Raw genomic sequence first — 23,611 nt, 5'->3', positions numbered from 1 at the left:
GGTGAGGCAGACATAAGGCTACCAGCCACGCACGCATTGAGTCCATTATTTGTGTGGTGCTAAAACGTTCTATTTGTCTATGCGCAGAGTTTATGTTCCCTCTCCCCACATAAAAATACGACACATTGCCAAGTTTATTTTCCCTGCCACGTGAGAATACGACACACTTTCCCTGGATAGCCAAGCTCAAACGAAAATTGCTAACGTAGGCCTAACCGGAGAAATAGATGACGTTGTACCCATAGTAACTATACGGATGTATCCCAACCAAAAACCATAGATTACAGGCAATATCCGTGCTGGGCTAAAGGCTAGAGCTTCCGCTTACAGGGAACAGGACACGGACATGGACACAAACAAGAAAGCCCACTACGACCTCCAATGAGACATCAAACATGCAGACGATAATGGATTACAAAGGGAAACCCGGCTGTGAGATGGGTAGCGACGCATAACTCAAAAACAAGCTAAATGCCTTTTCAACACAAACACATCATAAAGTTTGCTGATGATACGACGTTGGTAGGCCTGATCACCAACTGCGATGAGACAGCCTACAGGGAGGAGGTCAGAGACTTGGGAGTGTTGTGGGACAACAACCTCTCCCTCAACATCGGTAAGATGAAGGAACTGATTTTGGATAAAGAAGGGAGAGCATGCCCACATCTACATTGACAGGGCTGTAGTGGAGCTATACTGTACACTACACTGACACTCACACAAAAAACCCACACACATAAGACACATGCATACCGACACAGCACACACACACACACACACACACACACACACACACACACACACACACACACACACACACACACACACACACACACACACACACACACACACACACACACACACACACACACACACACACACACACACATCATATGCTGCTGCTACTCTGTTCTTTATTTTTACTCATATTATGATCTATCTTGTTGCCTAGCGACTTTACCCTGCCTTTATGTACATATCTACCTCAAATACCTCATATCCCTGCACATTCATCTGGTGCTGATACTCCCTGTATATACTTTAATGCTTGTGTATCTTATTCCTTGTGTTATTACTTGTATTTTGTATTATGTTTTAACTATCCATCGTTGGGAAGAGCTCATGAGCAAGCATTTTACGGTAAAGTTTACACCTATTGTATTTGGCGAAATAATATATAAATGTTATGATAAGGGCATAGGTTACAGTACCATCGTGGAAACGTGCTGTGCGAGTGAAATCCCCAGTTTGTAACAACAACCATGCTGTAGATGTTTACACAGCCTGCACAAAGTGCAAGCAGGTAGGCCTATTTATTTTAGATAATTCTTATCGGTAAATTATTACCTTAATTCAGGAATTCGTTCATTAGACCATACGCAGGCCATATAAAGTGTAAACTGGTGCGGCTTGTAAAAGTTTGAGTAGCCTACTAAATAAATGTGGCCTATTTTTGCAGCCAATATTATATTCTGGGAATGGTTAATTTAAGTTTTAATTAGGCCTAAACTATTTGATTATCTAAATAATATTGAATGTAAAGGTATTGTTTTGTTATGTACATTATTGTAATTAGGGTCACACAAAGGGGACCAAGGTGCGGCGTGTAAAGTGCTCATATTTTACTTGAATGAAAACACTAAATCAAAACAACAAAAACGACCGGCAACAGTTCCGTCAGGTTACAAGGAACAAAACAGAAAACACCTACCCACAAAAAACAAATGAAAAACAGGCTGCCTAAGTATGACTTCCAATCAGAGACAACGATAGACACCTGCCTCTGATTGGAAACCATACCCCGCCAAAACATAGAACACAAAACATAGAATGCCCACCCACCTATCACACCCTGGCCTAGCTAAACAGAGAAAACACAGCTCTCCTAGGTCAGAGCGTGACAACTATACAGGCTTTCATTAGGTAAGATGGCTAATTAGAAGGCTCTGTTTCTCAAAGTGATTTGAGTGACAGATCGCCGTCCCCTCTGACTTCAAAATGGCCCGAGTTGCTCCCCTCCTCAAGAAACCAACACTCGACTCATCTGACGTCAAAAACTACAGACCTGTGTATCCCTTCTTTCTTTTTATTTCCCAAAACACTTAAGCACGCTGTCTCTGATCAACTTTCTTGTTATCTCTCTCAGAACGATCTTCTTGACCCTAACCAGTCAGGCTTCAAGACGGGTCACTCAACCAAGACTGCTCTTTTCTGTGTCACAGAGGCTCTCCGCACTGCCAAAGCTGATTCTCTCTCCTCTGTTCTCATCCTCCTAGATCTATCTGTTGCCTTTAACACCGTGAACCATCAGATCCTCCTCTCCACCCTCTCAGGGCTGGGCGTCTAAGGCTATGCACACTCTTGGATTGCATCCTACCTGGCAGGCCGCTCCTACCAGGTGACATGGAGAGGATCTGTGTCTGCACCACGTACTCTCACTACCGGTGACCCCCAGGGCTCGGTTCTAGGCCCTATCCTCTTCTCTCTAAACACAAAGTCACTTGGCTCTGTCATATCCTCACGTCTCTCCTATCATTGCCATGCGGATGACACTCAACTACTTTTCTCCTTCCCCCCTTCTGACACCCAGGTGGCGACATGCATCTCTGTGTGCCTTGCAGATATCTCAGCTTGGATGTCAGCCCACCACCTCAAGCTCAACCTCGACAAGACGGAACTACTCTTCCTCCCGGGAAAGGCCTGCCACCTCAAAGCCCTCTCCATCCCGGTTGACAACTCCACAGTGTCACCCTCCCAAAGTGCAAAGAACCTTGGCGTGACCCTGGACAACACCCTGTCGTTCTCTGCAAACATCAAAGCAGTGACCCGCTACTGCAGGTTCATGCTCTACAACATCCATAGAGTACGACCCTACCTCACACAGGAAGTGGCGCAGGTCCTAATCCATAAAAAAAAAAAAACATTTAAAAGGACAAATCTGAGGGGGTACGTGCCCCTGTGCCCCCTATGGGCATGAAGCCTCTCTTACTCACTACATGAGCTTGTGTGACTTTGCAAACACAATCAACAGTATGTTAATTAAGAGACCATCCTTGTCCATCAGCGTTCAGTTTATTTGAAGCATTACTTAATGAGGTCAAGATCAACAAGACTACATTCTCTGTCACATAAGAAGTCAGTTTGTGCTTACGGTTTGTTTATTTGTTTACAACACTGTTATAGACACATGATACCCATGAGGTAGTCTATTTTTAAACGGAGCCTTATGTGTGAAGCTGAGACCAACAGCCACTGAGAGTGATAAGACATTGAGGAAGACTAGAACTCGAAAACATGAGGTAGAGAAAAAGGGTTTCCTCTGTACTATTCTTTATCTGCAGCTAGTGTTTGTTGAGTAAAGGTGCTGTACGGTCATGCTGGGACAAGAGCCTTCCAATCTAGAGACTGTTATGCCTCATGGTTGTGGGAGGAATTGTAGGACATTCTGTTTTACGACACATTCTCGCTCTCTTGTTTAACTAATCTTGTGGGGACACACAATTAATTCCCATTCCAAATCCTAATTTCCCTAAGCCCTAACTCTAAATCTAACCCTAAACCTAACCTTTAACCCTCATTCTTACCTTAACCACAAACCCCCTAGAAATAGCCTTTTTCCCTGTGGGGACTAACAAAATGTCCCCAGTTGGTCAAATTTGTGTTTGTTTACTATTCTTGTGGGAACCTTTGGTCCCCACAAGTATAGTTAAACACGTCCATACACACACACACACACATTTATAATGTTGAGAAAGTCACAAATGTGTAGAAAGGATAATTGAACACTTCATTTTATTCATTTTTTAATTTGGCTCCAGTACATTATGGATCTAGGGCATTACAGCTAAGAGCCAGAGCAACAGCCTTTGATTAATAACCTGTTTTCTATGCAGGACACTGATACTTATGCGGCCTCTTGTCATACTCACAACGTAAGCAGCAACCACTCCCCCACGGTCAACTTTGTTACTCAAACAGCTCACCATTCAAGAAGCACCCACAATGTTTCCCATTCAATGTATTCTGGAGCTCCATGGGGACAACACTACATTCATATGAATGAGAGATTATGCTCTACTATATTTGAACTGAATACATTTAAGAACAAAATAAAGAGTGAGAGAAACTTAAGACTGTAATTCAATCTGTACGGTTTGTTTGGATGTATTTGTAATAACAAAACAGAACTGGTATTTTGTGGTTTTCGTGATGTTGTGCGATTGACTGACAACGTCTTGTCTAGGGGAAATGAGTAAGGGGAAAAGGCTATGCTACTCTAGGTGTTTTTCTCTTCTTACCCAGTACCAATACACTCTCACTCCTTCATCCTCACCATTTACAGACCTTCTTATGCTAGTCTTGCTTGCCAGAGAATGGCACTTGATAAATACTAGCCTTACCTTTGCAACACAAAGAACAAACATGTATTGTAATGTTGTACATGAAAGCACCTGAGAGTAGATAGGATTAGATATTATCGTCAAGTAGGGTACTAACTCATAAACCTAAATTGTATAGCAAGATCAACAACACCTTGGTAACAGGACCCCTATTTGAATACTTTTCCCCTATCATCACACATTCATAGGCTGATAATAGGCTTCGATGACTACGATAGGCATTGTCCAGACAGGCCTACTTTCTGCCAGTCTGGCTTTTCAGCAGCGTTGTGATGATTGCTTGTCACAGGGTATTGTTTCTGCTTGTTCAGCTACATGACTAATCACACTAAAAAGAACACAAGAGAGCACATGCTGCCTTACTGAATGCTGTCTTCCCGCTCTTCTACTGTGTCATAGTTCCTCTTACTTGATTAGAAAAAGATTTCCTCTTTTACCTTCCCAGATGCGGGGCTGTATGACCACAACCCCCATCACCTAGGCCCCAGGATGACGCGGCTTGGCTTTGATCAGCTGATGGAGCGTGTAGCATAGTAGAGTGATGTGTGTGTTATATTGGGTAATACAGAATCACGTGCTAAGCCTTGTCAAGACAAGAAACATCCACTTTTAGTCATCAGTTTCACTTCTTTAAAAATATATATTTTTGGTTTAACTTTCCTGAACAAATTGCTGTAAATGTACAACATAAAACAATTAAACAAATGTACATGATTGACAACATACACAGCTGTGGTATAATTGTTATTACCTGAGTAGGCCTACTTTACATTTTTGTTTCTTTGTAACCTACTGTTTCCTTTTGCAACCACCACAAATTAGTATAGTCTGAGAATGTTTTTGGATTGACAACTGAGCAAAGAATTACCACTACACCACCTGGTGTTGATAATATTAGAAACAGGATTCTCATGGTTTGACACACTGTATGCTGTATGCCTATGAAGGAGTACTACGTCCCCCTGCTAGTGGGTCAGCAACACAACATGGACAAGTGGAGAGATTTTAACATAGGGTTTTATTCAAAAACATATTTTAGGTCCACCAGTGCAAATGACACAACAACTCTACAATACACTACATAATAAGGCTGAGGTAGGCCTAATATTTGTCCATGAGGGGTCTTAGTTCAGGGATCCAAACAGTAAGACGCCGAAGGGTTGCATCATCAATCATCTAAATTGGATTCCTCTCCTCTCTCCCCTATCCTGTCTTGCTAGATCAGCACAGTTGTAGAAGGACAATTGAATAGGGAAAGAAACTTTAAACTATTAAGATGTAGGCCCAGGTCATTGAAAGACTCCTCCCTACTCTCTCCCCCTGAAGTATCTCTGGTCCCAGGTCTGGTTGGTCAGATGGTGGAGGTAAAATACTACTCGGCTTGTTCAAAAGGATCAGCCGGAGAAAAGCACTGCCCCAATTATCTGATCAACAAATCACCTCAACTTCTAAACAACTGGGCATGATATATATATATATTCCATGATATATACTGTATATCCACAGCTCCATTCATATGATACAAAGATTACTAGCTCAGGTCAAAGGTCAACCCTTGTGGAGAAGCAGGTCATGGTGGGTCCAGAGAAGGCTCCAGCGCAGCCTCACATGCGTGTCTTCTTGTAGATGGCGACGTACTCCTGGACGTCTTCAGGGGAGCCCAGGACCACAGGAACTCGCTGGTGGATGTTCTCTGGCTTGATGTCCAGGACATTCATCTCCCCCGTGGTGGCCATGCCTCCAGCCTGCTCGATGATGAAAGACATGGGGTTGCACTCGTACAGTAGCCTCAGCTACACAGGACGGAGTGGAAGAGAGACGATGGTTAGTCACTTCAATATATATATATATATCGAGAAATGGTCTAGTTCATTCTACCTTTTATCATTGATTGTTTGAGCACAGCCAGCACTCTACTTCTGGTTATTTGTATGTAACCTATAGTTTTTTTTGGTTTTTTTCAAAGTAGATATAACATTTATATGACCTGAAGAGCTCTGTCTCACTCACCTTGCCCTTGGGGCTCTTGACATTGGCAGGGTATAAGAAGATTCCTCCGTACACCAAAGTCCTGTGCACATCAGCCACCATGGAGCCAACATAACGCCCACCATAGGGGGCACTCCCATCCTGGAAACAAAAAGCAATGTATCCAGTGCGACTTACAATAGGTGCATTTAAAAGTAAGTAAGACAACCACGAGGCATATTTCATTAACTGCATTGGTCACTTCATAGTACCTAAAGAGTTAGTTAGTGGTGCAGAATTACAGTTTAAGCCCTTTCAGGTGTATAGTTACTAAATTACCTCTGGATATTTCTTCTTCTTCAGGTATTCTGTGATGTCTGGGTAGAAGTGCTGAGCATAGCCTTCGTTCAGACTGTAGATCTTCCCCCTCTTCTTGATCTTCACGTCCTTATCTGTCAGGATAAACTCCCCGATAGACTAAAAACATACAGAACAGGGACGTGACTCAGCAACTTCATTGACTTTTTCCCCTACTAAATGTGAGTCTTGATTACTTCTGGAAGTTTGTTTGCACAAAGGCTTCGTTTACCATCCAGCATTAACTTATTTTTGGTTCTATAGTAATTCATCGCATGACCAAAGAGCACCTCATGGATTAAATATAAATCAATGAAGGGCACCTCTCCTGTCTCTTCATTGACTATTGGATTTAGACGTGTTTATATGTTCTTATACTGCCGTTTCTTATTTGTTTATCTATTCCATTTTATAGTTTTACTGTAGTGTGTTGCTATTTTACATTTTTAAAGTTTGATTTGGATTTTACAGGGTTGAACATGAAGCAGTTCACCCCTAGGTTTGATTTGATTTAAAAAACTTACAGGGTCGAGCATGAAGCAGTTGACCCCTTGACCTGTGGAGAGCACCATCATGGTGGCGCTGCCGTAGAGGGCATAACCGGCAGCAACGATGTGGCGTCCAGACTGCAGTGCGTCCTTCTCATTGGGCTCATCATCTGTTGTCTGGGAGATAAACACGTGGATAGGTGTTACCAAAAATAACAGAAGAACAGTGAAACAGTAACTAACTACAGTAGAAACTGGCACACTAATCTGACATACTGAAACAAAGTGTCTAAAAACGAAGAATGTGTGGAACTGTTACGGAACGTCTGAGAATATAGAATGCCTTCAGAAAGTATTCAAACCATAACTTTTTCCACATTTTGTAACATCACAGCCTTATTCTAAATGGATTAAATTAATAACAAAAATCCTCCGCAATCTACAAAGAATAGCCCATAATGACAAAGTGAAAACAGGTTTTTAGACATTTTTGCAAACTTGGAGTCCACCTGTGGAAAATTCAATTGTTTGGACATGATTTGGAAAGGTACACACGTCTTTATAAAAGGTCCCACAGTTGACAGTGCATGTCAGAGCAAAAACCAAGCCATGAGGTCGAAGGAATTGTCCGTAAAGCTCAGAGACAGGATTCTGTGGAGGTACAGATCGGGCGAAGGGTAGCGAAAACATTCTGCAGCATTGAAGGTCCCCAAGAACACAGTGACCTCCATCAATCTTTAATGGAAGAAGTTTGGAACCACCAAGACTCTTCCTAGAGCTGGCCACCCTGCCAAATTGAGCAATCGGGGGAGAAGGGCCTTGGTCAGGGAGGTCACCAAGAACCCGATGGTCATTCTGACAGAGGTCCATAGTTCCTCTGTGGAGATGGGATAAACTCTAGAAGGACAACCATCTCTGCAGCACTCCACCAATGATGCCTTTATGGTAGGAGTGTCCAGACAGAAGCCTCTCCTCAGTAAAAAGACACATGACAGCCCGCTTGGAGTTTGCCAAAAGGCACCTAAAGACTCTCAGACCATGAGAAACAAGATTCTCTCGTCCGATGAAACCAAGATTGAACCGTTTGGCCTGAATGCCAAGCGTCACGTCTGGAAGAAACCATGCACCATCCCTACGGTGAAGCATGGTGGTGACAGTATCATGCTGTGGGGATGTTTTTCAGTGGCAGGGACTGGGAGACTAGTCAGGATCGAGGCAAAGATGAATGGAGCAAAGTACTGAGAGATCCTAAATGAAATCTTGCTCCAGAGTGCTCAGGACCTCAGACTGGGGCGAAGGTTCACCTTCCAACAGGACAACGTCCCTAAGCACACAGCCAAGACAACGCAGGAGTGGCTTCAGGACAAGTTTCTGAATGTCCTTGAGTGGCCCAGCCAGAGCCGGATGGAACATCTCTGGAGAGACCTGAAAATAGCTGTGCAGCAAAGCTCCCCATCCAATCTGACAGAGCTTGAGAGGATCTGCAGAGAAGAAATGGGAGAAACTCCCCAAATACAGATGTGCCAAGCTTGTAGCATCATACCTAAGACTCAAAGCTGTAATCACTGCCAATATGCTTCAACAAAGTACTGAGTAAAGGGTCTGAATACTTATGTAAATGTGATATTTCAGTATTATACCATTTTTTTTTAAATACATTTGCAAACATTTCTAAAAACCTGTCTTTACTTTGTCATTATGGGGTATTGTGTGTAGATTGATGAGGGAACAGAAACAATTTCATCAATTTTAGAATAAAGCTGTTACGTAACAACATTTGGAAATAGTCAAGGGGTCTGAATACTTTCCGAAGGCACTGCATGTTATGGGCACGGAGGACTACGGAAGCCCAAGGCAATTTCTTTTTTAAATAATGTGACTCTTGGAATTCTTGTTTGAACGACTTAGTAAAAAAAATTTGTTCAAACAAGATAAGTCATTCAAACGAGAGTAATTGTTATTTTGTCTAATTAGGCCTCATTTGTTATACAGATTGTCAGACCGTGTAATGGTTGTTGCAGCCATTCATTCACTGATTCCATCCATTGATAGGATTGTTCATTGACAGTTCTTTGATAGCCTAAAATAGGGCTGTTTGAGTGCCAGAGCATGTACGTGGAGCTTTATACAAAATACATTATCGAAACATTCATACAAATGTTGTTGTCAGTATTGCAAACATAAGCACAACACAGACAGGCAGTCTATCGATTTCATGTTCTTCTTAACTGTTGAGTTATATGCAGCTATTTCCTCTCCTCACAATATCAGCATATATGGTATCAGGCTATGTAAAATTAACTTGCCCATTGTCAGACTCCTTTTATTGGTCTGGATACATGAACGTTCGGCTGCCCAGAGGTGGAATGCAGCAAGACACAGACACGCAGTCTAATTAGTGATTGAATGTTATTTTTTCATCTTAATTACAAACATTGGCTAAGCTGCACAGGAGACAGACAGGCAGTCAAGTTGTGTTATTTTATCGGGAACTAAGATATTGCAGCAACTATAAATATTAGCCTACATCATCACACAAAATGTTCCCAAAGTGTAGGGACTGCATCCTGCTTGTGCAAGTGCAATAGACGTTACAGAGAGAGAAGGTTGTAGCCTTCAGAAGATATAGTGCCCTCAGAAGGTTTTCATATGCTTTGACTTATTCCACATACTGTTGTGTTACGGCCTGAATAAAAAATTGATTAAATTGACAAAATGTACACAATAAACCCCCTCCCCCCGACAAATCTTCTTCAGGATCGGTGTCCCATCCGCAGGACGGTTCAGCTAATGTAGGCTAATGTGATTAGCATGAGGTTGTAAGAAACAAAACAAAATCCCAGGACATAGACAAATCTGATATGGGCAGAAAGCTTAAATTCTTGTTAATCTAACTGCACTGTCCATTTTACAGTAGCTATTACAGTGAAATAATACCATGCTATTGTTTGAGGAGAGTGCACAATTATGAACAAACCAATTAGGCACATTTGGTTAGTCTTGATACAACATTTTAAATAGATATGTAAGAGTTCACTGGATCACTCTAAAACTTTCCACATACAGTGCTGCCATCTAGTGACCAAAGTATAAATTGCGCCTGGGCAAGAATAATTCATTATGCCCTTTCTCTTGCATTTCAAAGACGATGGTACAAAAAAAAAATAAAAAAAAATAAAAAAAAATGGTTCTCTTTGTATTATCTTTTACCAGATCTAATGTGTTATATTCTCCTACATTCACATTTCCACAAACTTCAAAGTGTTTCCTTTCAAATGGTATCAAGAATATGCATATCCTTGCTTCAGGGCCTGAGCTATAGGCAGTTAGATTTGGGTGTGTCATTTTAGGCAGAAATTGAAAAAAAAAAGGGGTGGATCCTTAAGAGGCAAAAGTGAAAACATGTTTTTAGAAATGTGCTCAAATGTATTGAAATTTAAATACAGAAAAATACATTTACATAAGTATTCACACTCCTGAGGCAATACATGTTGTACAATATTTTCACATTATTCTTTTAAATGCTTCATGCTCTTTCAAGTTGGTTGTTGATCATTGCTACACAGCCATTTTCAAGTCTTGCCATAGATTTAAGCCAATTTAAGTCTAATGTAACTAGGCCACTCAGGAACATTCAATGTCATCTTGGGGCCTTGTGTTTTAGGTTATTGTGCTGCTGAAAGGTGAGAGTTTGTCTCCCAGTGTCTGTTAGAAAGCAGACTGAACCAGGTTTTCCTCTAGGATTTTGCATGTGCTTAGCTCCATTCCGTTTCTATATATATATATATATATATATATATATACTTACCGATGACAAGCATACCTGTAACATGATGCAGCCACCACCATGCTTGAAAATATAAAGTGGTACTCAGTGATGTGTCTGCCCCAAACCTAATGCGTTGTATTCAGGATATAAATAATTTCTTAGCCACATTTTTGGAGTTTTACTTTCTGACTGGGTGTATTGATACACCATCCAAAGTGTAATTCATAACTTCACCACGCTCAAAGGGATATTTAATGTTTGCTTTTTCTCAACTTTTAAATTTTTTTTTTTATCTACCACCAATAGGTGCCCTTGTTTGCAAGGCATTGGAAAACCTCTCTGGTCTTTGTTGTTGAATCTGTGTTTAAAATTCACTTCGACTGAGGGACCTTATAGGTAATTGTATGTGTGGGGTACAGTGATGGGGTAGCATTCAAAAATAATGTTGACACTATTATTGCACACAGAGTCCATGCAACATAGTATGTTACTTGCTATGCACATTTTTAATCCTGAACTTATTTAGGCTTGCCATAACAAAGGAATTGAATACTAATTGACTCAAGACATGTCAGCGTTTCAATTTTAATTAATTTGTACAATTTTACAATCATAATTCCACTTTGACATAAATGGGGCATTGTGTGTAGGTCCGTGACACAAAATCTCAATGTAATACATTTTAAATTCAGACTAACACAACATGTGGAAAAAGGCAAGGAGTGTGAATACTTTCTGAATGTTCATTCAAATCGAGGCAGGGTTTTATTTCAGCTGTTCAGAAATATGGAGGCAGAGACATACGCTGCCTCACAGTTCAGAATGGGGTGAGTAAAGAGCAAAACATGAAGGGAGCGGGAATGTGAGCAGCAATAACATTAGAAAAACGAATGTATGCATAAAATAACCCATGCGTAGAACATGATCCGGATCCTTAGCTTTAAGAAAAAGGTTAATGGAGGGGTGGGCTGGGGTGTATTAATTAGCCCTAGTCGGTTGTAATTATTTAGCCTACCCCACCCAGAGTAGCCTTTATCTACACAAAAATAAACAAAACATGTAAAGTATTGGTCCCATGAGCTGAAATAATAGATCCCAGAAATTTTCCATATGCACAAAAATCTTATAAAATGTTGTGCGCAAATTTGGTTTACATCCCTGTTAGTGAGCATTTCTCCCTTGCCAAGATAATCCATCCACCTGACAGGTGTGGAATATCAAGAAGCTGATTAAACAGCATGATCATTGCATTGGTGCACCTTGTGCTGGGGACAATAAAAGGCCACCAAAAATGTGCAGTTGTATCACACAACACAATGCCACAGATGTCTCAAGTTGAGGGAGCGTGCAATTTGCATGCTGACTGCAGGAATGTCCACCAGAGCCGTTTCCAGAGAATTTAACATTAATTTCTCTACCGTAAGCCACCTCGTGTCGTTTTAGAAAATTTGGCAGTATGTCCAACCGGCCTCACAACCGCAGAATGGCATTGTGTGGGAGAGCGGTTTGCTGATGTCAACGTTGTGAACAGAGTGCCCCATGGTGGGTTTATAGTTTGGGCAGGCATAAGCAACAGACAACGAACACAATTGCATTTTATCAATGGCAATTTGAATGCACAGAGATACCGTGACGCGATCATGAGGTCCATTTTCATGCCATTCATCTGCCGCCATCACCATGTTTCAGCATGATAATGCACTGCCCCATGTCACAAGGATCTGTACACAATTCCTGGAAGCTGAAACATGACCCAGTTCTTCCATGGCCTGCATACGAATCAAGCCATGGCTGTCACCCATTGAGCACGCTTGGGATGCTCTGCATCAACAGTGTGTTCCAGTTCTCGCCAATATCCAGCAGCGTCGCACAGACATTGAAGAGTGGGACAGCATGGCACAATCAACAACCTGATTAACTCTATGCAAAGGAGATATGTTGCGCTGCATAAGGCAAATGGTGGTCACACCAGAGACTGACTGGTTTTCGGATCTGTGACCAACAGATGCATATCTGTATTCCCAGTCATGTAAAATCAATAGATTAGGGCCTAATTAATTTATTTCAATTGACTGATTTCCTTATAGGAACTGTAACTTAGTAAAATCTTTGAAATTGTTGCATGTGTTTATATTCTACTTTCTAACATCAGGATATGCCGTTTATTTTGAAGGACTTAATGTATTAACGGATGTTTTAGGTAAGCAATACATAGGCTACTGTAAAATGCATTTTATTTTAATAGAAACATAATATAAATCAATTTAACAAAACTATAAATGTTAAATAATAAAGGCCAGTATCAGCTTCTTTTCATAAATAAAAGGGAATAAATCATCTCAAACTGCAGCGGTCAAATGATTGGTGCACAGAAGCAGGCACCAACAAGTTTCACATGTGTATTGAGCGTGGGAAATGCACTGCACAAATTAAATACTGTTTACAGAAAATATAGAAATACATATATAGGAGCAAATCAGACTGACTATCAAGTCACCAAAAGTACAAACATGTTGTATGCACGGAAAGGGTACACCCTCTGGTGGTCGTCGTAATGTAATCCATTTATTATCCATCCACATTTAATGACATTACCTTGAATGCATCCATCAATCTAACTTGCACTTGTTTCCAATGGGCACAATAGTTATGTTTACCGCGCCTGTATGCTTGTTATTTCCGCAATTTTCGCACAGTGAAGTACGACCCAAACCAGATCAAACCAGACGGATGTATCTGGTTTCAAGTGGCCAAGTCACGTCATGTGATCTAGTGGACGAACTCGAAATCAGACAAGATCATATTACATCCGTGAAAAGGTTACGACTTCAGCTTTTTCCTCATATGTACGTCTATTATTCCTGTAAGACAAAAAAAATGTAGTCATGGAACATTGCACAAGCCCTGCGCTTTTAAAATGGCTGTGTTACTATGGGAATTTAACCATGCTTAGAGCGCCACCATTACGTAAAAGATATGCCCCCCCAAAAATTCCCTACAACAAAGAATATGATTATTTTTGGAATGGCAATTGGTGACATATGCAGAGTTATTCCAAGAAGGAAAGAAAGGAAGGCTCCCAACCACTTGTGTATCTTACATAGTTCTTTTCTAATTTTGCTCTTTTGTAGCTTTGGCAACTATGTGTGTTTTCTATCCCTGCTCGCTCCGCTCCCTGTAGGCTTTACAGACACTCCCCACCCCTTGGCTGCAACCCCTTCTAATTTAGTGTAGCATGTATGCACAACCCATGTGGAATTCTTGTTCTTCAGCAGCGTTTGGAACTGCTGATCTGTGGTCAAGAACCCTTAACTTCTGGCTCTGACATGGATCACCCCAGAGAACACTGCTCCTCCAGCTGCTCTTCACCTGACTATGTTCTCTCATAGTCTGAGAGCATCTGTTCGTTGCCGTGGTGGCACAGTGCTGCTGATTTCTCCTAAATGGAGATTCTCTTCACTCCCTCACCTGTCCGTCTCCTTATTTGAATTCCATGCGGTCACTGTCACTTGTCCACTCAAGCTTAACATTGTCGTCATCTATCACCCACCAGGTTCCCTTGGAGAGTTCATCAATAAGCTTCACACCTTGAAAAGCTGACGTTGGCGCACCGCTCTTCATACTGTGCAACTTCAACCTCCCGACGTCTGCCTTCAATTAATTTCTTTCCATTTCTTTCCCTCCTTGCCTCTTTTGACCTCACCCTTTCCACTCACAAGGCAGGCAATACGCATGACCTCATTTTTACGTGAGGCTGTTCGCCTACTAATCTCATGCGCAGTCGCAATCTTCTCTCCTATCATCTCTCCCTTTTGCTAAATCCCTCCCTTTTGGTTCTGCCTCTTCAAGCCTACCATCCTCCCTTTCCACAGCCTATAACTCGCACTGCCCCCTTTCCTTCCAGCCGGCCCTCCCCTCCGTGACTCATTGTAACCTTAAAGAACAGGGCTGCAGTCAGCTGAGGAAAACTAAACTTCGGAAGACCTATCAGCCTTCACTCCCTCTGAGTGTATCTAAATTTCAAGCTTCTACCTCTAACCCTAGGAAACTCTTCACCACCTTCTCCTCCCTCCTTAATCATACACCCCCCTCCCGCTCTGCGGACAACTTTGTCAACCACTTTGAAAAGGTTGATGACATCCGCTCTTTATTCACTCAGCCTACTGAATCAACTGGTCCCACTCACACATAACTACCCTACGCCTTGACCTTTTTCCTCCCCTCTCATGCCAGATAATTTTACGACTAGTGAGGTCCGGCTGCCCGACAACCTGCACGCTCGACCAACCCCTCCTTCAGACCATCTCTGGAGACCTTCCATTCCGCACGTCCCTCATCAACTCATCCCTGACTACTGGCTGCATCCCCTCTGACTTCAAAATTGCCTGAGTCACTCCCCTCCTCAAGAAACAAACACTCAACCCCTCTGATGTCAAACCCCCACACAAAAAATTATTTTGTGAACCAACACTCGCACTTGACTCTTTTCCCTCTTTCTAGCTCTGACTTCGCTGATAGTGCATTCATCTCAATGAAGTAACTATTTATTAAGATGAATGCACTAACTAAGTCACTCTGGATAAGAGCGTCTGATAAATGACTCCAATGTAAATGCATTTGATATTTTAGCTTAATTATTAATTTATTTATATTATGGTGATTCTATTCCAAGGAAAACTCAAATACATTTAACAGTAGCCTATGTAGTGCCTACCAAAAACATCTGTTTATATATTTGAAGTCCTTCAAAATAGAAACTACATATCCTAATGTTAGAAAGTAGAGTATACCGTGCCTTGAGCCCTTGACTTTTTCCAAATTTAAAATTACATTACAGCCTTATTGTAAAATAATAAAATTTATTAAAACTCCGCAATCTACACACACTACCCCATAATGACAAAGCGACATTTTTTTATAAAAACAGAAATTATTTACATAACTATTCAGACCCTTTGCTATGAGACAAAAAAAAAAAAAAAGAAGCTCGGGTGCATCCTGTTTCCATTGATCATCCTTGAGATGTTTCTACAACTTGGGAGTCCACCTGTGGTAAATTCAATTGATTGGACATGATTTGAAAAGGCACACACACACACACACACACACACACACACCTCAAATCAAATCAAATCTTATTTATATAGCCCTTCGTACATCAGCTGATATCTCAAAGTGCTGTACAGAAACCCAGCCTAAAACCCCAAACAGCAAGCAATGCATGTGAAAGAAGCACGGTGGCTAGGAAAAACTCCCTAGAAAGGCCAAAAACCTAGGAAGAAACCTAGAGAGGAACCAGGCTATGAGGGGTGGCCAGTCCTCTTCTGGCTGTGCAGGGTGGATATTATAACAGAACATGGTCAAGATGTTAAAATGTTCATAAATGACCAGCATGGTCAAATAATAATAATCATAGTAGTTGTCGAGGGTGCAACAAGCACGTCCGGTGAACAGGTCAGGGTTCCATAGAACAGGCAGAACAGTTGAAACTGGAGCAGCAGCACGGCCAGGTGGACTGGGGACAGCAAGGAGTCATCATGCCAGGTAGTCCTGAGGCATGGTCCTAGGGCTCAGGTCCTCCGAGTTAGAAGGCATCATGTTAATGTTACTTAGCTTCGGCTGTTTGAAGTCCTGACGAACCATGTCCAGATAAAACCTCCGGGGTGAAAAAGTTGAGTGAGGGAAAAAGTAAAAATATACGGTAATGAAAAAGTAAAAACCGTCAGGTAGCAAAGTAAGATCGGCAACAAAACGCACAGCAGCGTAAACAAGTCTGCAAGTTGTGACCGGAAACAGGAAACAGTGCGTTCGGGAAAGTGCACACCTGTCTATATAAAAAGGTCCCACAGTTGACAGTGCATGTAAGAGCAAAAACCAAGCCATGAGGTCAAAGGAATTGTCCGTCATTCTTAAATGGATGAGGTTTGGAACCACCAAGACCCTTCATAGAGCTGGCCGCCCGGCCAAACTGAGCAATCGGGGGAGAAGGGACTTGGTCAGGGAGGTGACCAGGAACCCACTGGTCACTGACAGGGCTCTCGAGTTCCTCTGTGGAGATGGGAGAACCTTCCAAAAGGACAACCATCTGAGGCACTCCACCAATCAGGCCTTTATGGTAGAGTGGCCAGACGGAAGCCACTCCTCAGTAAAAAAGGTACATGACAGCCCGCTTGGAATTTGCCAAAAGGCAGCTAAAGACTATCAGACAATTAGAAACAAGATTCTCTCGTCCGATGAAACTCTTTTGACTGAATGCCAAGCATCACATCTGGAGGAAACCTGGCACCATCCCTACGGTGAAGCATGGTGGTGGCAGAATCATGCTGTGGGGATGTTTGTCAGTGGCAGGGACTGGGAGACTAGTCAGGATCGAGGCAAAGATGAACAGAGCAAAATACAGAGAGATCCTTGATGAAAACTTGCTCCAGAGTGCTCAGGACCTCAGACTGGGCCGAAGGTTCACCTTCCAACAGGACAACGACCCTAAGCACACAGCCAAGACAAGCTTAAGAGGATCTGCAGAGAAGAATGGGAGAAGCTCCCCAAATACAGGTGTGCCAAGCTTGCAGCATCATACCCAAGACACATTGCTGTAATTGCTGCCAAAGGTGCTTCAAAGTACTGAGTAAAGGGTCTGAATACTTATGTAGTTTCAGTTTTTTTATTTTTAATAAATTAGCAAACATTTCTAAAAACCTGTTTTGCTTTGTCATTGTGTAGATTGCGGAAAATAATTTAAGACATTTTAGAATAAGGCCGTAAAGTAACAAAATGTGGAAAAAGTCAAGGGGTCTGATTTACCTTCCGAAGGCACTGTAAACCAGTGGTGGAAAAAGTACCCAATTGTCATACTTGAGTAAATGTAACGATACCTTAATAGAAAATGACTCAAGTAAAAGTCACCCAGCAAAATCTTACTTGAGTAAAAGTCTACGTATTTGATTTTAAATATACTTAAGTATTGAAAGTAAAAGTATAACATTTCAAATTCCTTATATTAAGCAAACCAGACGGCATCATTTTCTTGTATTTTTTACATTTATTTACGGATAGCCAGGGGCATGCTCCAACACACAATTTACAAACGAAGCATGTCTTTAGTGAGTCCGCCAGATCAGATGCAGTAGGAATGACCAGGGATGTTCTCTTGATAAGTGTGTGAATTAGACAATTTTCCTGTCCTGCTAAGCATTCAAAATGTAACGAGTAAATGTATCAAAATATAAATAGGAAAGTAAAGTACAGATACCCCCAAAAACTACTTTAGTACTTTACACCACTGCTGTAAACTAGATATAGGCTACTGTGGATAGGGTCCCAGTAAGAAGTGAAAAAGGAAACAAAAAACACTAGGCAGAACATGCCCAGACCTTGTGGCTGAGCAGTACCAGAGCAAAATTGGAGCAGGATAGGGATCTGCTCAAATTAGGCTCTGCTCCTCACTTAAAAGTTATGGCATTCAGAAGCAGCCCTGCTTTAGGTTATCAAAGAACAGTCAATGAATAATCATGGAATCAGTGATGTGTTGTGAAATCTGTTGTGAATGTATTATGTTTTCAAAGTTGTAGAACTGCTAATGGGGCATCCATAATAAATACAAATGAATGGCTGCAGCAACCATTACACGGTCTGACAAGCTGCATAACAAGTTATGCTTAGAGAAAAGACCAATTAAATCTAAGTTTATTTGTCACGTGCGCCGAATACAACAGGTCTAGACCTTACAGTGAAATGCTTACTTACAGGCTCTAACCAACAGTGCAAAAAAAGGTATTATGTGAACAATAGGTAAGTAAAGAAATAAAAACAGTTAAAAAGACAGTGAAAAATAACAGTAGCGAGGCTATAACAGTAGCGAGGCTGCATACAGGCACCGGTTAGTCGGGCTGATTGAGGTAGCATGTACATATGGTTAAAGTGACTATGCATATATGATAAACAGAGTAGCAGCAGCGTAAAAGAGGGGTTGGGGGGGGGCACACAATGTAAATAGTCCGGGTAGCCATTTGATTACCTGTTCAGGAGTCTTATGGCTTGGGGGTAAAAACTGTTGAGAAGCCTTTTTGTCCTAGGCTTAGCACTCCGGTACAGCTTGCCATGCGATAGTAGAGAGAACAGTCTATGACTGGGGTGGCTGGGGTCTTTGACAATTTTTAGGGCCTTCTGACACCGCTTGGTGTAGAGGTCCTGGATGGCAGGCAGCTTAGCCCCAGTGATGTACTGGGCCGTTCGCACTACCCTCTGTAGTGCCTTGCGGTTGGAGGCCGAGCAATTGCCGTACCAGGCAGTGATGCAACCAGTCAGGATGCTCTCGATGTTGCAGCTGTAGAACTTTTTGAAGATCTGAGGACCCATTCCAAATCTTTTTAGTTCCCTGAGGGGGAAATAGGCTTTGTCGTGCTCGCTTCACGACTGTCTTGGTGTGTTTGGACCATTCTAATTTGTTGGTGATGTGGACACCAAGGAACTTGAAGCTCTCAACCTGCTCCACTATAGCCCCGTCGACGAGAATGGGGCGTGCTCGGTTCTCCTTTTCCTGTAGTCCACAATCATCTCCTTAGTCTTGGTTACGTTGAGGGATAGGTTGTTATTCTGGCACCACCCGGCCAGGTCTCTGACCTCCTCCATATAGGCTGTCTCGTCATTGTCGGTGATCAGGCCTACCACTGTTGTGTCATCTGAAAACTTGGTGTTGGAGTCGTGCCTAGCCATGCAGTTGTGGGTGAACAGGAGAGGACTGAGCATGCACCCCTGGGGGGCTCCAGTGTTGAGGATCAGCATGGCAGATGTGTTGCTACCTACCCTCACCACCTGGGAGCGGCCCGTCAGGAAATCCAGGATCCAGTTGCAGAGGGATGTGTTTAGTCCCAGGACCCTTAGCTTAGTGATGAGCTTTGAGGGCACTATGGTGTTGAACGCTGAGCTGTAGTCAATGAATAGCATTCTCACATAGGTGTTCCTTCTGTCCAGGTGGGAAAGGGCAGTGTGGAGTGCAATAGAGATTGCATCATCTGTAGATCTGGTTGGGCGGTATGCAAATTGGGCTGTGTCTAGGGTTTCTGGGATAATGGTGTTGATGTGAGCCATTACCAGCCTTTCAAAGCACTTCATGGCTATGGATGTGAGTGCTACAGGCCTGTAGTCATTTAGGCAGGTTGCCTTTGTGTTCTTGGGCACAGGGACTATGGTGGTCTGCTTGAAAACATGTTGGTATTACAGACTCAATCAGGGACATGTTGAAAATGTCAGTGAAGACACCTGCCAGTTGGTCAGCACATGCCCGGAGCACACATCTTGGTAATCCATCTGGCCCCGCAGCCTTGTGAATGTTGACCTGTTTAAAGGTCGTACTCACGTTGGCTACGGAGAGCGTGATCACTGTCGTCCGGAACAGCTGATGCTCTCATGCATGCCTCAGTGTTGCTTGCCTCGAAGCAAGCATAGAAGTGATTTAGCTCGTCTGGTAGGCTCGTGTCACTGGGCAGCTCGCGGCTGTGCTTCCCTTTGTAGTCTAATAGTTTGCAAGCCCTGCCACACAAGACGAGCGTCGGAGCCAGTGTAGTACGATTCAATCTTAGCCCTGTATTGATGCTTTGCCTGTTTGATGGTTCGTCACAGGGCATAGCAGGATTTGTTATAAGCTTCTGGGTTAGAGTCCCGCACCTTGAAAGCGGCGGCTCTACCCTTTAGCGCAGTGCGAATGTTGCCTGTAATCAATGGCTTCTGTTTGGGGTATGTACGTAGAGTCACTGTGGGTACGACGTCCTCAATGCACTTATTGATAAAGCCAGTGACTGATGTGGTGTACTCCTCAATGCCATTGGAAGAATCTAGAAACGTGTTCCAGTCTGATAGCAAAGCAGTCCTGTAGTTTAGCATCGGCTTCATCTGACCACTTTATAGACCAAGTCACTGGTGCTTCCTGCTTTAATTTTTGCTTGCAAGCAGGAATCAGGAGGATAGAGTTGTGGTCGGATTTACCAAATGGAGGGCGAGGGAGAGCTTTGTATGCGTCTCTGTGTGTGGAGTACAGGTGATCTAGAATTTTTTCCCCCTCTGGTTGCACATTAAACATGTTGATGGAAATTAGGTAGAACTGATTTAAGTTTCCCTGCATTAAAGTCTCTGGCCACTAGGAGCGCCGCCTCTGGGTGAGTGGTTTCCTGTTTGCTTATTTCCTTATACAGCTGAGTTGTTCAAACAAGATCACCTGTTCAAACGACTTAGTAACTTGTTCGAACAACAATATCTCATTTGAACAACTTAGTATTTTTTTTTTTTTTAAGTATTTACATTTTTTTTGCCTAGGGCCACAGGGCTTCCGTAGAGGAATAATAAAACACCAGCAACAAAAAGAGTCACCAACCTTTCTGTAGATGGCAAAAATGGTTCCAATTGATACAAGACAGTCAATGTTTGACGAGCCATCCAGTGGGTCGAAGCACACAATATATTTTCCCTGTGAAAAAAAAGGACATTGTCGCATTGATGTTACAAGACATACCTCAACTTCAATCTGGACCACACACACACACACCTACCTGTTTCTCTGGCTCCACAATGAGGGCCCTCTCGTTCTCCTCTGACACCAGGACACAGGAGGTGAAAGAGGACTTGATCATGTTGATGACCAAGTCATTGGACAGAACATCCAGCTTCTTCACCTGGTCACCGGTCACATTGGTGCTCCCAGCAATGCCATAGCTGGAGGGGAGGGAGAGAGAAAGAAGGAAGGGAGAGAGAGATGGGCAGGGGGCAGACATGTGAGTAGTAATATCACCACAGTAGGCCTATTTCTGTCACAATTGCAAGGAGGGAGTGACAAGGGTAAAGGGTTTCTATGATGGCTCTGTGACAGTGGGCGTGCAGTCTGGATCAACTCACAGGGCACAGAGAGTGATACCATCTTTTGGCCTTCATTGACTGTCAGTCATCAAGGAAATTCCTGACAATGGAGGACTATAAAGAAATTCCTGATAAATAGGTAATAGGCCTATACTTCCTCCTAATGAAGACAATGGACATGTCTCAAGAGGAAATAAATGAATGATTTGTGAGTAGCCTATTGCATTACAATAGCTCTGGCTTGCATTTATGAAAACAACATCGAGTCCAAAGAAAGAAACTTATGGACATTGACCCAAGTCGAAGTTGACAACAGTATTACCTCATTAGCTGGACTGTCAGACTCATGCATAATATCCGACTAGGTAAATATTTGATTTAGTCTCCCTACCCGGCATATGGTTGGACGGTCCCTGCTATTGATATAATCATTCACTTATTGCCAGTGCTTTGTGATTACCATATAGCACAGAGGGGATAAGAATCCACAACTCACATTTTCTGCAGCATCACTTTGTTGATCAGACGATCAGTATCGTTTTACTGCGCTCAGTTGATAAATGTGACACATGGTGCGAGAAATTATCAATGACTGACCATATCACTAGCTAATTTTCCATCCAATTTGTGACAGATTTTTATGCGAATATTCAAAAATCGGAGGTGTTATTTCCATTAAATCAGACTGTTTAAAATGCTGTGCGTGATGAAGTAATGCACATACAAATAACTTTACCTTTAAATTCCCATGTACTAAATGAAAAATACAAGTTAAAACGGATGTCCATCACATTTTAAATTCTACTGATGGTTGTAAAAAAAAAACTGTTGCATTATATAGAAAACGTACCCACTCTGGTCTTGGCCCATGTGCTTTAACCAACAGCTCGCTGATACAGTGCTGGTAGGCTACCTATATTATGAGATTATTATAGATAAGAGCAATATTAATTTTATTTGTCAAACGGCAGCCAAGCACTGACCATCATGCCACCAGAATAAGACCCTGTATTTATTGGAAAGGAGCATGAAGCTCATCCCCTTGTACATTCACCACCCTGTGAAGTTGAATAAACTGCATGCTTTCCCGAGTTGTAGTGGGAGGACCACAACATAGCATGTGACTGCAAATGTATTTAGATATAATAACCATCCTATCAATATTTGCACATTAAGGAGTTTACCACTATTTTTGGGTAGCCTACATGGCAATTCAATCGCAATATGTATTTTATGTGCACTACGTTATCACGCACAGCCTTTTATCCGCAACAAGTCAATTTGATTGAAACACATTTCTGGTGGAAAAAAATAATAATAATCATGTGGCTTTTTAAATATTCTCATGTAAATCTGTCGACATTTTACATTGTCATTAAACGTACATAGATGTTCCTACTTTTCCCTGTGGGGACCGAACCAACAACCACGCACAGAAACTTACAGGTTGGCAATCCCAGCTTTTCTGACAGCGGTGGAGATAGCTTTAACGGCTGTGCAGATAGAGTTGAGGAGGGTGGTCAGTTCTCCCGTTCCCTTCGCCTTCCTTCCCTCCTCCTGCACGAATCTCGTAAGAGTAACGACATTAGTATCGAACGTGCCTCGTTCGGACATGGTGACGAACTGTACTGGTTCTTTGAGCTTGTTTGCCCCGCGACGTATTCCTGCTGATTGGGGGACCGGGACAGGTGAGTTCCTCAAAGCCTCACCCTAAAGTTAAAATAGAACTAAAGAGTCGAGAGGGTGTTTGAACCAATCACAGTTGGCCTTTCACCGGGAGGGGC

The 23,611-nt window shown here is 42.4% G+C and overlaps 1 protein-coding gene across 1 annotated transcript; it reads right to left on the bottom strand.

Annotated features, from left to right (window-relative positions):
- Positions 1 to 5,399: 5,399 nt before the first annotated feature.
- On the bottom strand, positions 5,400 to 23,580 carry LOC106568356 (fructose-1,6-bisphosphatase 1). Its single transcript, XM_014138636.2, has 7 exons — positions 23,272 to 23,580; positions 21,524 to 21,686; positions 21,349 to 21,441; positions 7,250 to 7,390; positions 6,708 to 6,845; positions 6,411 to 6,530; positions 5,400 to 6,193 (listed from the first exon to the last, which is right to left on the bottom strand). Exons 1-7 carry the CDS (start codon positions 23,439 to 23,441, stop codon positions 6,005 to 6,007), a joined length of 1,014 nt encoding a protein of 337 aa, XP_013994111.1. The 5' UTR covers positions 23,442 to 23,580; the 3' UTR covers positions 5,400 to 6,004.
- Positions 23,581 to 23,611: the final 31 nt, after the last annotated feature.

The sequence above is a fragment of the Salmo salar genome, chromosome ssa13 (assembly GCF_905237065.1).
Source record: "Salmo salar chromosome ssa13, Ssal_v3.1, whole genome shotgun sequence".
In the NCBI taxonomy this organism is placed as follows: Eukaryota; Metazoa; Chordata; class Actinopteri; order Salmoniformes; family Salmonidae; genus Salmo; species Salmo salar.
Note: the sequence above shows the minus strand (reverse complement) of the source record. Positions and strands in the feature narration are given on the sequence as shown.